The sequence below is a fragment of the Ursus arctos genome, unplaced genomic scaffold, assembly GCF_023065955.2.
Source record: "Ursus arctos isolate Adak ecotype North America unplaced genomic scaffold, UrsArc2.0 scaffold_8, whole genome shotgun sequence".
Taxonomy (NCBI): domain Eukaryota; kingdom Metazoa; phylum Chordata; class Mammalia; order Carnivora; family Ursidae; genus Ursus; species Ursus arctos.
In genome coordinates, this window is record NW_026623100.1 from 22,086,601 (window position 1) to 22,102,088 (window position 15,488).

Here is a 15,488-nt window from a genome sequence, read left to right on the forward strand (position 1 = left end):
ATCTTTCTATTTGTGTCATCTTTAGTTTCTTTCACCAGTGTTTTGTAGTTTTCAGAGTCTTTTACTTCCTTGGTTAAATTTATTCCTAGCTATTTTTTTATTTTTGGTGCAATTATAAATGGGACTTTTTTTTTTTTTTAAGATTTTATTTTTAAGTAATCTCTACCTCCAACATGGGGTTTGAACCCACAGCCCCAAGATTAACAGCCCCGTGCTCTGCCAACTGAGCCAATCAGGCATCCTGGGACTGTTTTCTTAATTTCTCTTTCTGCTACTTCATTATTCATCTATAGAAATGCAACATGTTTCTTTATATTAATTTTTATATCTTGATCCTTAGTGAACTCATTTATCAGCTCTAGTAATTTTTTGGTGGAGACTTCAGTGTTTTCTATATATGTCGCAGCATGTCATCTGCAAATAGTGACTGTTTGACTTCTTTCTTATCAGTTTGGATGTCTTTTATTTCTTTTTGTTATCTGATTGCTGTGGCTAGGACTTCTGGTTCTGTGTTGAATAGCTGTGGTAAGAATAGACATCCTTGTCTTATTCCTGACCTTAGGGGAAAAGCTCTTCGTTTTTCCCCAATGATGATAGTGTTAACTGTGAGGTTTTCATCGGTAGCCTTTATTATGTTGATATATGTTCCCTCTAAACCTACTTTTTTGTTGTTTGTTTATTGTTTTTTAAGTAGGCCCAATGCCCTGTAGGGGCTTACACTCACGACCCTGATTTCACCCTGATTTCACGAGTTGCACACTCCACTAACCGAGCCAGTGAGGCACCCCTAAACCTACTTTGTTGAGGGATTTTATCATGAACAGATGGTTGTACTTGTTCAGATGTATTGAAATGATCATAAAGGTTTTGTACTTTCTCTTGTTGATATGATAGATGTCAGGTATTCTCATGTTGATTGATTTGAATACTGAACCACCCTTACATCCCAGGAGTAAATCTCACTTGATCATGGTGATTTTTTTAATGTATTGTAGTTTAATGTAATGTATTTTTTTAATGTGTTCTAAACCAAGATATTGGTTTGCCAATATTTTGTTGAGGTTTTTTGCATCTGTGCTCGTCAGGTATTGTCCTGTAGTTCTCTTTTTTTGTAGTGTCTTGATCTGGTTTTGGTGTCAGGATCATGCTGGCTTCATAGAATGAATTTGGAAGCTTTCCTTCCTCTTTTACTTTTTGGAATAGTTTGAGAATAATAGATATTAACTCTCCTTTAAGTGTTGGTCAAATTTGCCTGTGAAGCCACCTGGTCCTGGCCTTCTGTTTTGGGGAGCTTTTTCATTACTGATTCAATTTCTTTGCTGGTAATCGGTCTGTTCAGATTTTCTAGTTCTTCCTGATTTGGTTTTAGAAGGTTATATGCTTCTAGGAATTTGTCCATTTTTTCTAGGTTGTCCAGTGTGTTGGCATGTAAGTTTTCATAATATTCTCTTAAAATCCTTTGTTTTTCTGTGGCATCGGTTATTTCTCATCTTTCATTTCTGATTTTGTTACTTGCGCCCCCCCCCCTTTTTTTTTTAAAGAATCTGGCTAAAGGTTTATCAATTTTGTTGATCTTTCTGCAAATCCAGCTCCTGGTTTCATTGATCTGTTGTATTGGGGGTTTTTTTAGGTTTTTTTTTTTCCCTTTCTGCTTTAATCTTTCCTTCTACTGGCTTAGGGTTTTGTTTGTTCTTTTTCTCAGTCCTTTAGGTGTAAGGGTAGGTTGTTTATTTGAGATTTTTCTTGCTTTTTGAGGTAGTCCTGTATTGCTATAAGCTTCCCTCTTAGAAGAGCTTTTGCTGCATCCCAAAGATTTTAGACTTTGTATTTTCATTTTCATTTGTCTTCCTGCATGTTTTGATTTCCTCTTTGATTTCATGTTTGACCCATTCATTGTTCACTAGCCTGTTATTTAATCTCCACGTATTTGTGTTCTTTCTAGATTTTTTCTTGTGGTTGAATTCTAGTTTCATAGCATTATAATCAGAAATGATGCATGATACAACTTTGATTTTTTTTAACTTGTTGAGACTTGTTTTGTGGCCCTCCCTGGAGAATGGTGTTCCGTGTGCACTTGAAAAGAATGTGCATTCCATTGTCAGGGTGGAATGTTCTGAATATATCTGTTAGGTCCATCTGGTCTAATGTGTCATCAAAAGCAGTTTCCTTGTTGATTTTCTGTTTGGATTATCTATCCACTAATATAAGTGCGGTGTCAAAGTCTTCTATTATTACTGTATTACTATTGATTACTTCCTTTATGTGCTTTTTGTATTTGGGTGTTGCTTCTTGGGTGCATAAGTATTTACAATTGTTACATCATCTTGTCAGATTGTTCCCTTCATGATTAGGTAGTGAAAAGACTCATCATTTTTATTTTTATTGTTTTATTATTTTTTTAAAGATTTTATTTATTTGAGAGAACACAAGCGGGGAAGTTGGAAGAGGGGCAAAGGGAGAGGGACATGCAGACTCCCTGCTGACCCAGGACCCTAGGATCATGACCTGAAGACTCGTCTTTTTTTTTTTTTTTTTTTTTTAAGATTTTGTTTATTTGACAGCACAAGCAGGGGCAGCAGGAGAGGGAGAAACAGATTCTTGCTGAGCAGGGAGTCTGACATGGGGCTTGATCCCAGGACCCTGGGATCATGAGCCGAAGGCAGATGCTTAACCAACTGAGCCACCCAGGCACCCTCGGACTCATCATTTTTAAAGCATTATCTCTTGAATTCAGTTTAGAGCATTGATTAGATGCTCAAGTGGCCTTTGCCACAGCAAAGCCAGATGTTGATATGTTTGGGACATTTTTGATCATTCCGGTGGATTGAAACATTAAGTTTTTGTATATATTATCCTGGCTCAATTATATAGCTTCTTGATGTTCAGGGTGCTGTTGCTGGGCCGTTGTGGGTCCCAGCCACAGCTGGTGATGTATGCAGAGCTCCGATGGGCATTTCTGGTAGGATTCCCCTGGCCTGCTTATGTCCCACATAGGTTTTGGGAATTGAGGGCTTTGTTTCTTCCTAAGTCAGATTGTGATTGACTTTCTTCCTTCAACTTACAGACTAAATGATGGCAATGAGTACCTCTTCCAAGCCAAAGATGATGTAAGTTTTTAAGATTCGTTTCGCTAAATCCTTGGGAGTTGGCAAGTATTTATCAGCATGATAAACTTTATTTACAGTGTTCCATGTATAAGTAGTGATCAGCCATGGCTTCTGTTATCTGGTCTCCTCCATCATTAACAACTGGAAGGCGTTCGGTGCTCCTTGTATCACTAGGAGCAGCAAATGGCATCTCACTGTGTCCTTGGGGTATCAGGAGGACTAGTGCAAGGACCCTGAAGCTGATGGAGGAAAACTTGCCCACCCCTTGCAGTGGATGAGGCACAGTGAGGTGGTCCCAGGACAGGATGTGGATCCTGAAGTCCAGTCAGGGCCTCCCAGCGGCACTCCACTGCCTTTAAGCAACCATTTCATGGTTGTACTTCATGCAGGGAGAAAAGGTCTGCTGATGAGAAAGCAATGTGTGTAGTGCTTTAGGTTTGAAAAACCAACTTCTACTAAAATCATACAGGGTTATATGTCAAATATACTTCAATTTTTTAAGAAAAGTAAAAGAAAAGGGTGCATCCCTCTAGTGGAGACCAGTCCTCTCATTCTTCCAAGTTTGCAGGACCACATACTTGATTGGTGACTTTCAGGTCCCGTAAACCAAATTGTCGTGAGAGTTGAACCGTGTTCACTCTGCTGAGGGTCATTTGGGAACTGCTTGCCTCTCAGCCGGATGCCCCCGTGGCCTAGATGCACATTGCTCCCAAGCCTTCCCGAACGTTGGAGGCGCATATGGTTGGGCAGGTGGAGTGAGACTGTTTTGAGCCCATCCCTCTTGGCTGAGTCTCACCTGTCGTCCTTTGTCCAGGAGGAAATGAACACATGGATCCAGGCCATCTCCTCTGCCATCTCCTCTGATAAACACGAGGTGTCCGCCAGCACCCAGAGCACGCCAGCATCCAGCCGGGCACAGACCTTGCCCACCAGCGTCGTCACCATCACCAGCGAGTCTAGCCCCGGCAAGCGGGAGAAGGACAAAGAGAAAGACAAGGAGAAGCGGTTCAGCATTTTTGGCAAAAAGAAATGAACTCCTTTCCTTCACCTCCTGCCCTTCTCTTACCTTTTCAGTGAAATTCCAGCATGCAAGCTCAGAACCAACACATTACTCTCTGTGCCTAATGTTCTTCAATGTGGTTGATTTTTTTTTTTTTTAATTTATAGAGCATTTCTGGGGGGGGTGGGGGAAATACACCTAAACACTTTATCTCCAAGTTACAAAAGTTTGAGGTGCAGAGGGAAGACCAGATTTTTTTTAATGAAATTATATAGATTAGATCTCAATATTTAAACTGTTCCTCAATTTTGTGAGGCTGCGTTGGAAATAACCCGCCTCTAGTGCTGTTGGTATGCAAGGCAGCGGTGCTTAAACAATATTTCCTGTGCTCACCAGAGACAAAATGTACCAATTTCCTGACACCATTCTCTTCCATTTATTTCCAGTGGTTACCTTGAGTCTTGATTATTAGACGTGCCCACGACGGGTCTAACCTTGATTAAACAGATCGTGTATTATGATCTTGCTGCAGCCACAGTGCAGCTCCATGTTAAATCTGCAGACCCAAACCGTTTGTATCTGGCATCACTTACTAACACCTGACATGCGGCTTTTCTGCATCACCTGCAAGGACAGTTCAGAATGTCGGTATACCGGTATACGAGAAGGAATAGAAAACTGATACTGTTTTAAATAATCTGTAATTTCAATTTTTTTTTTTTGCCGAAATACATTATATTGTATGTTTGAGATAATTCTAGTACAAAGTATAATAAAACTAGATGTATAATAAACCCTTTAAATCATTGGTAAGTGTACAAGTGGAACTGAAGCATTTACTGGACAAAGTAATGTTACTCTAATGGTTACTTGCTCGTGCGTTGCCACACTGTGTTATAATTTGCTTCATTACCTTGCTATTTGATACATAGTGTGCATTTCTTTGTCACTGTAACGATTGTAATGACAAATTTTCATCTTACTGCACAATCAAAATGGCATCGATAGGAATGAACTCCAGAGGCTGGGCCTGAGCAGGGAGGTGGTCGCTCAGGCCTGGCGCTCAGTCGTTTGACCTGTACCTCTCAACTTTTGCCCTGTTAAATATATGCTATGTCATTAAATGCTTTTAAATCTAGCACGGCGGGTAACTGTTGTCTTTTCTCTCCTGCGTGCACGCCATGTAGGGAAACTGTGAAGCCAGAAATAGCAAATGGGAAATGTTAGACCATCCATCCCGGTTCCTGTTTTGCATTCTTGGGTGGGGTGTGTGTGGTGCACTGGCTTTGAAAACTACGGCAAACAGAATAACAAATATGAGATGTTTTGCAGCTACACATCCAGATTTAATCTTTTATTTATGAAAAAGTTAACAGAAAACTTGCTGAACCTGAGTTCTGAGGAAGGCATTGGCGAACTTTTTCTGTAAAGGGCCAGGGGCGGCAAATGTTTTAGGCCTCGTGGGCTAGACTGGTGGAAGCTGCTTATCGTGGAATGCGGAGGCAGCCGTTGATGATATGTGAAGGAAGGGGCATGACTGTGTTCTCATAAAACTTTATGGACACAGGTGTGAACTTTATGTAATCTTCACATGCTGTACAATATTCTTCTGATTAAAAAAAATTTAAATGTAAAATCTATTATATATGGATCATATAAAAAACAGATGACAGGCCAGATTTGGCCCATGGGCCTGTTGAGCGATACCAGCATAGGATCACGGGTTAGACATGCGAGTATACTTGTCCCTTTTTTATCTGGGTACGTCGACTGCAGACCATTTGCATATTTTCTTACCAGAGCAGCACGGAATGCTAGTATTACGGGTTTTCAGTAAACTGTTCCACAAAGGCCCAGGCCTAATGCGATGTCAGTCCCGGGCTCCACAGCTGGTTGGCATTGGAGCTTTCTGTAACCCCAGAAACAGACCTTTGCCATCTCTCTTTCATTCCTCTTTCATGCACCCAAGACCATTTATCTCCGTTGATGTGCCCTTGTCTTCCATAAGATTGGAATCATGTCTCAACAGATAATCCTCTTACCAAAATGTTTCATTAAGAAAAAGCATCTTGGAAAATAATCACGATTGACAACAGCCCACTCTTGACAAAGTCAGCCAGATGGCAGGCAAGACACACTCAAAAGGAAAATAACCAGCAATTCCAGAATCCCATAAAAAAGTATATATGCATGGACTAGTTTGCACATAGTTCCAGAGGCTCACAGATCCCTGATGATGCTACTTGGGTTTGGTGGTACTTGCTCCCCTTACCGCACTTGCCGAGGAGCCACCGCAACCTGAAAGGGGAGGATGATGGGCAGTGGCCGAAAAGCAGCAGCAGAAGATGCTTCTGTGGGTCGTCAGGGGCCGATGTCAACAGATGTGATCAGAAAACCCCAACAAGACCTGTTCACTGGACGAAGCTACAGGCCATAGAGGATCCAGATGGTCAATCCTATTGCGGTAAATACGGGTTTTTTTTTTTAAATTCTATACACTCTAGTACTTTAAGGATTGTGCACATCTATTTTTATTGCTATAGTGTTGTGCTATCTTACTTCAATTTTTAGTGATTAGGATGGGTGATAATACTGTCCTCTGTACATCTGAGAAGTGAGAAGCAGTAAAATAAAACTGTCAGGATATGAAATGGGTATTGATTAAAGCGCACTTTAGTCCCACTTGAACATCCCTGAAGTTGGAATGCATCCTCAACTGATGGCACCTCAGCGTTGTGTTTTCTTGGGGGTACTCAGAGTGATGATGCTTCTTCCAGCTCATGTCCTCGTCAGTGGATGAAAGTGAGTGTATCAGACCGGGCGGTGGGCACATTGTTACCACCAAGTGTTTGGCAATGTTAGGATTAGTTGTGTATGGAGGGTCCTATGGTACTTGCCTCTGGATATATTATTTTCATTTTTTAGTTGGAATACTTAAATATTTTCTTTGGTCTAGTGGTAGAATTCATACAGGAAAGGTAAGATAGAAGCTTGAGTCTTTCCCATGGTTTAAACTGACTTTTCTAAGCATGACCGATACCCAAAAAGCCATTAAAACAACAACAACAACAAAACTGTCCATCAAAGTTCAAATTTCTCTCACCATTGAGAGTCCTAGTGAAAATTTTCACTTTCCACTTCCCAGCGCTAACCATCAATGAAATTATTCTTCTTGAAACTTAGATGCCCCATCTTTAGCTGGTAGAGCCTGTTCAAGTTGGCTTCTGAGTCCTTTTGGTAGAAGCCTAGTTATCATTGATACTTTCTTCCCTCTCTGGCATGACAAGCTGTCCCAGGCTCATCAGTACATATCTTGCCCCAAGACCTGCAATCAGAAGTCTCTAGGAAACCCTCGTTTCTTTTAGTGGAAAATGATATTTCAAAACCATAATTTATGTCTTAGAAATGCTCATTGCTGCTGAGTTGGTCCTTTTTTATATGCATATCTGTAGCTAAAAATAATTCACGGTTCATACTGCAATTCAGGATTGCAGGGATTTTTTACTTAACATTTCCTATATTATGCCATAATCTTGTCCACCCAGAATCAGCACTCAAAGATCAGGGGGCATAGAATTAGAATATCCTATAATAACTCCTGTGCTTTATTACATACACAAACTCAGAATAGTGATCCTAATACCACCACCAATACAATTGAAACAGTTTTGGGGTGTGTTTTTGATTTTGGTCAAACAATTTTATGTTGTAATAATTGTGGATTAATTCACATGTGGTTGTAAAATAATTCTGCACCTTTGAACTGTGTTCCCCAGTGGTAACATCTTGCACAACTGGGGTACAGTATCACATCCAGAGTACTGACATTGACACAGTCAGGATATTTCCATAGCAGGATCCCTCCTGCTGCCCTGTTACTGCCACACCTTCCCAGCAACCACCAGTCTGTTCTCCCACATTACACATTCGTCTTTTCAGAAATGTTGTATACACGGAATCACACAGGATGTAACCATTTAGGGTTGGTTTCTTTTTCCACTCAGCATAATTCTCTGGAGATTCTTCCAGGTTATCTTGTGTATCACTAGTCCATTCTGTTGTGCCGCTGAGTAGTAGTCTATGGTGTGATGTACCACACTTTGTGCATTCAGTTCCTGAAAGACATTGGGGTAGTTTCCCGTTTGGGGCTATGATGAGTAGAGCTGTGATAACCACTCATGGGGGGCTTTTGGTGTGGACATAAGTCTTCATCTCTCCGGGAAAAAATAGATGCCCAGGAATGTCGAGAACAATTTTTAAAAGCATTTTGCATGTGCTCTCTCCGTGTCCCTCGGGCGCCTCGCCCCCACGTTAGGTCATTTGACTGTATCTACGGTGGGCAAACAATTCTCATTCAGCTCTCTCCCTCTAAACCCGCGCTAGTCTTCTGCAAATCACCGTTGGTGCTCGCGGCTCTCCGCACGCGGGTGTTCCTGTGCCCTGTGCTTGCCGGTCTGGAGCGCGCTCCCTTGGTGTGGGTGTGTGTTTCTAAGCACGTTTCCCCTTCTTGCCTCCCTCACCTCCCCTTATTTTTTTGGCCAGTTCTCCGAGTCAAGCACTTAAAGTGAGGTGCGCTCTCTTCGCTTTCAGGACTGAATCAAGATTTCCCAAGGGAGACATAAATGCAAGTCCCAAGTTTTTCAAGGTATGGTGACCCAGCGTAACACAGGCTACCCTAGAAAAAGGGGTTTTTCAAGTTAAAAAAAAAAAAAATCCAACTGGCTTGACTGAGAATGAATGTTACCTCCTGTGTGGAGCTATGAATGCTTTTTTTGTAAAAGATCCGCCTTCTGCAAGAAGGGATTCAGAAGTGGGACTGGAGCGGCCTCCTCTCTCCCTTGGCTTTCAAGTGGAGATCGAGAGCGCTGGGTGAGAGGCGCGTGTGTGCTTCTGTTCCGTGCTGTCCGTGCTGTTCCGGGTATTCTCACTGGGGGAAGCACCAGCAGCCCCTGGCCTCGCGCGAACCGGGCTGACGGGAGGAGGCAGTGAGAGTGCGCAGAACTCTGCGGTACGCTTCCAGGGCCTCCTGCGTGGCTCTGCAGGGGAGCTTCGAAGACACTTCTCAGGAATGCCCGGTTTCTTAGTGGGCCCAGCGGCCCCGGCTGTCGGCGGCCCCCTCGAGGCTCCGGCTGCTCTCGGGGCTCCGTTTTCCTGCTGCGGGTCAGCGGCACGGCCGTACGCGGACCCCCGGACTCTCCTGGCCGCCGCCCCCCGCCCTGCTCGCGCGGATCCCGGCTCTCCCCGTGCGAGCCCCGGCGCACAGACACCCTGGAGGGCTGCCACGGCAGGGTACGAGAGTTGTGTGGGCTTGCGCAAGTTTCCCCTTGGCCTTCACTTGTCCCTTTGGCTGTTTGTCACGCTTGGGGGACGCATTGTGTCTGGGAGTGGGAGGGAGGAGGCGGAAGAGCAGCGGGGTTCCTGAAACGGACTCTTTGAAGGGAAAGAGCACTCTCTTGCATCAGCCGCCGGGACTTTCTCCGCGGGGTGGGGCATCCTGCATTCCGGAGTCTGGGCGTGGGGTGGGACCTGGGCGCGCTCTCCCCCGAGCCCGAGCAAGCCTTGGCTCTCAGCGTTCTCCCTGGAGAACCGAGCCCGCGTCCAGTCACCATTTTAGTTTCCTGTCACAGCGAATTCTTTCCAGTTTGCTGTTCAGGCTTCGGTTTGGTGAAGGAAACAGTGTCTCATGGTTTTCATCTCCTGCCCGGCGCCTCCCGGTCAGGGAAAGGTCTCTCGCAGTCTCGATCACAATGGCCGGAAAGAGCGTGCACCGGAACGAGCGGCCCTCCGCCGCTGCCATCTGTTCCCCGTCGGTCCCACCTCTCCCCCTGTCTTTCCTGGGCGCATGGGATTTGATGACTTCATCCGGCTTGCTTGCCTCTGCTCTTCTGGGCAAAGAGCGTGGGCTCAGAGCCCAGACAGTCTGGAGTCATGACTCCTTCGCTGTCCAGCCAAATGCCAAGTCTTCCTCCCGCGTCGCCTTTGCAAAGCTCCTACTACGTGCCACCCGCGCTGGGGAGCGGCCCTTGGGAGCTCACAGTACGCTACCCTCCTGGCCGTCTGCTTCGTCGAGCCTGGGTCTTCCTACCTCGAGAAGGGGATTGAAGGAATGAGGGGCCCTGCACCCCAAAAATCCGTTCCCCTCTCACCCGCTATGCTGCCGGCAGGAGGCTTCTTTGAATTTTTTCCCCTAAAGATTATTAGAGTGTTTCACAGTTCCATAACAGAAAATCCACATCCACAGTGGTGTGAATAACCAGGGAATTGGTCCCAAGGTTGGACTGGTTGAAAGGCTGATTTGCTGCCCAAGTTCTTGATCTTATCGGGACTGCGGGTCGATAGATCTGTTCTCTCTCAGACCCATGCTCCTGCCTGCGTCACTTGTGGCCTCAGGCTGTTTCCCTCCTGGTGAGGGCAGCTGCCAGCACTCCAGGGTCATGTCCTTGTTGTCCTTGTTCAAGTCTAAGAGAACAGAGCCCCAAGTGTCACTCTGAATGGATTAATTTAGGTTTTGCAGCCATCCCTGAACCACATCTCCCTCAAGAGAAATCACCTCAGGCAACCAGGGTGCCGTCCTGGTCTATCCAAACCAGAGGTCCTTAGAGAAGGGACACGGGTAGTTGGGCCCTCAGTGTCCCTCACAACGTGTGATTAAGAAAAATGTCAAAAAATAACATCGAAGGGTGCTTGGGTGAGGTGGGGGGGTTGATGGGATGTGAGTGTGGGGGTGCTAAAGCCCCCACCTTCTGCCCAGCTCCCCATATCTCCACATGAAAGTGTTGGCTCCAGAAGGGGTGTGGTTTGAGAAACAGCCACTTTTTCTCTGAAAAGGAGAAATGGTGGTTCTAGAAGGACCTCCTCTTGAAGCTAGGTTTGAAGGTCTTTGTATCTTATTTTATTTATTTTATTTTATTTTATTTTGGGGAGAGAGGTGGGGGAGGAGGGGCAGAGAGAGAGAGAATCTTAAGCAGGCTCCACACACAGCTCAGAGTCTGATGTGGGGCCTGATCCCATGACCCTGAGATCATGACCTGAGCCAAAATCGAGAGTTGGACGCCCAACTGACAGAGCCACCGAAGCGCCCCACTCTTTGTATTTTAAAGCACATTTGCGAATGTATTCCAGGTTGCCCCTGATTCTGCCCATGTTGATACTGCTACTGAGTTCCGTGCCCCCCCCCCCAGGTGCTTGTTTGGGGTGCACCTGGCTTCAGAAAACATGCTGGTTGGGGCGCCTGGGTGGCACAGCGGTTGAGCGTCTGCCTTCGGCTCAGGGCGTGATCCCAGCGTTATGGGATCGAGCCCCACATCAGGCTCCTCCGCTATGAGCCTGCTTCTTCCTCTCCCACTCCCCCTGCTTGTGTTTCCTCTCTCGCTGGCTGTCTCTATCCTGTCAAATAAATAAATAAATAAATCTTTAAAAAAAAAAAAAAAAGAAAAAGAAAACATGCTGGTTAATGAGTAGGAAGGGCCTCTGGGGGCTGGTCCCACTTGTTACCATTGGCAGGGGTCCCTTCTCCAGCAGTCACTGGAGGGGTGCTTTAGACACAGCAGCAAAAGCAGCTAATGAGTTGCTATAAATTTATAAATTAACCAAATACTTGTATAAGGAATTGAATTTTTTTTCTTTTGAAATACAGTTCTCCAAAAGGTGCTCATTATGTATCTGGGGCATCCTGAAAGCCTGAGTTAATGGTTGAAACATCATTTGGCCAAAATGCAATCCGTGTGGGTGCACAGTGTCCCGGGGCAGCCCTCCCCTCCATGAGCAGCTCCTGCCGCTCAGCACTGTTTTTTTTTTTTTTTTTTTTTTAAGATTTTATTTATTTATTTGACAGAGGGGGAGACAGCCAGCGAGAGAGAGAACACAAGTAGGGGGAGTGGGAGAGGAAGAAGCAGGCTCCTAGCGGAGCAGGGAGCCCGATTTGGGGCTTGATCCCAGGACCCTGGGATCACGCCCTGGGCCAAAGGCAGACACTTAACGACTGAGCCCCCCAGGCGCTCTCAGCACTGTTTCTTACAAAGTCCTCCTCATCGACAGGAGGTAAAATTACCCAGAGTGTTCATGACTTAAAAGGCCAAGGGTCTCTCAGGGGACTGAGTTGGGGGTACTGAGGCAGAGTCCAGGGGAAGCCATTTGCTGGGGTCTGAGGGCTTGGTAGAAGTGAGTACCACTTCTCTGGGTCTCTGGAAACAGAAGATGGAATGTCTGGCATTCCTCCGTTGGGCAGGGAAAAGATTTAAATTCCATACGAGAACAGTCTGCAAAGATGAACTGGTCCTTATGTTATCTTTTTAATTGCGACACTTAGCATTTTCATCATTTCTCTGTCACAGTTCTCTTGGGGAAGCAGCCCAGCTGTGGGAATGAAACACATGGCTCCCCTTTGCATCTCAGATCCTTGGGAGCTGGGACCACGAAGGGCCTGTGTGCCACCCCATGGCTGGGGCCCAAGCCAGGGGAACACCACGTCTGCACCGGCTGTGACGGAGAGCCTGCGCTTGCTGAGCTCGTACCGTAAGCACCAGCTGCTGCCCTTGGCACTTGGATGTGATAACTCATGGAGCCTCACGATGACCCCGTGGGGTAGGTGCTTGGTGCCAGGTGGGGTGTTGTTACGGCTCAACCACAACTGTCACTGCAGGGAACTGAAGACAGTGAGCCCAGCTAGAGCTGCTGAAGGACCAAGACCACGGCGTTTCAGAGCGTTCAGGAGCTCTGACAAGGTCTGGCTGACGTGACTGACGTGTCCCCTGCCTCATGCCATCCAGCAGTGCTGTAATCTGCAGCTTCTAAGCAGGGTGTTTGCGCAGGATCTCACTGGCATCCGCGTGACCAGCGCAGGCGTGTGGGAGGGGGTGTGTGCATGTGAACATAGCCCACGGGGAAAAGGAGCTGGTCTTCACTGAGAAACAAGGAGCGCGAGCTGGTTCTGAACGTGCCAGAACTACTGGTTGGAAAAAACCGGCCGGTGATGTAGGTACAAGACTCTGAACATTTGGCCTCACCTGTTTTACCCGTTGTTCTCCAGACAGAGGGACTTTGTCTTGCTAACGACAACAGCTGACAGTGGGCCTCCTGCTAAGCACTTGAGCTACCTCTCGGAATCAGTGCAACTCTGTGGGGCACTGTCGCTTGCCTTGATGGTACAGTGGCGGAAAGGAAGGCTTTGAGAGTTCAGTGCTTGTACAAACAGCAGCTAGGGATTCGAATTCTGCCGTGCCTTTCCAGAGGCCACACTCCCTCTCCGACTGACCATGCTCCTGATGTCGCTCGCCTAGGTTGTGGACTGAGAAACAACTGTCATGGACCCAGCGCCAGCCGGCGGGGGAGGGAAAGGGGTCTTGTGCACGTCAACCATCCCCCTGCAGGTGGCCTTTCAGCGTCAGTCCACTTAACTGCCGCACAAGCCTGGATTCTTAGAGTCTCAGCTCTTCGCTGCTCCTCAGCACCCGCGTTCCTCTTGAGCATAGCGTACAAGCCGCAAGGTTGTTCTTGAAGCCCTGTGCAATGTAACTGGACAGTGGTTGATGCCTGCTTCAGCCTTACAAGTCTATAGCTGCCCAGATCCGGACTGTCCACGTGCTAAAGTCCTTTCTGGATCAAATTTAAGGTCAGATAGAGAACATGGGGACACAGTAACTATTTGGAAGGAAAGAAGAGAAGAAAGAGGGAAGAAAGGGTGGAAGGATCCTCCATTCAGCTGGGTACTCTGTAGCCTCAGAAAGGTGGCAAAATAAATCATGGCTCAGCATCAGACCCCGGGCCCCTACTTGGTGTTTAAAATGGAAGGAAAGGAAAAAGATGAGCTCACAGTCTACGTGGACAGGTTTCTTAAAGCTCCTTCACAGCGGGAGGAGGTGAAGACAAGCTGTAGGAACTGATGGACTCCAGCTGAGATGGGTCATATTTGCATTCCAGCCCGGTGACTGGCCCCAGGGCCCCTTTGTTCCCTGACTTCCGTCTTTTCTCAATGCTCTGATTTCTGACTCTCCCCACTGCCCCTCTTACCCCTTGGCTGTCGTCCCCACATGTGTAAAATTCTACACAGTTAAATATCGTATGTACTTATTCTGTGTAGTATTTTCACTTAAATTTATGTCACATTTTGTTATGTTGCTATACTTTGTGATTCTTTTTTTTTTAAAGATTTGTTTATTTATTGGGGGGGGCGGCCATGAGCAGGGGGAGGGGCAGAGGGAGGGCGGAAGCAGAGTCACCGCTGAGTGCGGAGTCCTAGGAGGGGCTCCATTTCACCATCCCGAGATTATGGCCCCAGCTGAGCCGAAACCAAGAGTCAGACACTCAACCGACAGAGCCACCCAGGCGCCCCGATACACTTTGTGATTCTTATTTCAAGGGCGATATATTATTTTCCATTGGGTCAGTGCACCGTCAGTTATGAAAACGTTCATCAAATTCTAGGCATTTAGCAATAAGATCACTCCCCATCAAAGAGACTTGTGTTCCTAAAATTACAGCTCTGACTTGATTCTTTCCAGGGCACTTTTCTGGGGCCATTAACTCCGTGCAGGTAGGGCCACTTCACAGACCATATTCCCCTGTAATTATGACCGCTAGTCAGCGTACAGACCTCCGAAGCTGGCCTCCTTCCACCCTCGTGGAATTCTTTGCCCTTTCCAGCTCAGAACCTTGATCTCAGCCGCACAGACAGCTTTAGTACCTTTACATTTCAGGAAATTGGGATTGGGTCTCCCTCCCTCTGCTCCCTAAGATCTGCTGGGGTCCTAATACAAATTTTATCCACAGCCCAACACATTTTAAGACCACATCAATAATTTCTGTCGGCAAACACACAAAATTAAGCTTCATCCTACCACACACCTTGCCGCGTTTTCTTGGGAATTGTTCAGAACATATTTACAGATTTGGCTTCATTTTCCTATTACTCCTTTCTAAACCATCTATCCATTTAGTTGCTAGCTGTAAATAAGGATAACAGTCTTGCCACCAAAAAATGATTGTTTTTGTCATCAGTGTAATATAGCATCTCAAGCTTGCTTTGAGTTTCTTGGACTCCCAGCTAGGGTAAACTTGCTCTCCTGTGTTTGACATTTCATTTTCCTTTTGAGTAAATTATCAGTTCATACCTGGATCACTGAGGCTTCTGGGTCACGAGCCACAAAACCCAACTCTGGCTAGTTTAGCAGGAAAGGAACTTATGAAGGGTCCCAGCATCTCCAGGAGGCCCAGAGCACCAGGCTGAGGGTTTTTATTGCCGGGAGCAATGCCCAAAATTCTGCTGCAGGACGGGCTCCTTCCACTAGCTGCTGGGCAAGCACCTGCAGGCCCCCACCGGCACACTGCCTCGGGGACACCTACCCTGCTGCCCTTGACGACAACAGAGCCTGAGCAGGCTTCCC

The 15,488-nt window shown here is 46.2% G+C and overlaps 1 protein-coding gene across 6 annotated transcripts in view; it reads left to right on the forward strand.

Annotated features, from left to right (window-relative positions):
* Window positions 1-5,245, forward strand: part of SPTBN1 (spectrin beta, non-erythrocytic 1) — a 190,806-nt gene extending 185,561 nt beyond the window's left edge. For all 6 annotated transcript variants that reach the window (XM_026485843.4, XM_026485863.4, XM_048222657.2 and 3 more), the window contains 2 exons: window positions 3,065-3,107; window positions 3,922-5,245. In XM_026485843.4, the coding sequence (XP_026341628.1) occupies window positions 3,065-3,107; window positions 3,922-4,140 (262 nt within the window). In that variant the 3' untranslated portion in view covers window positions 4,141-5,245. The remainder of the gene's footprint in view (window positions 1-3,064; window positions 3,108-3,921) is intronic.
* The last annotated feature ends 10,243 nt before the right edge of the window (window positions 5,246-15,488 follow it).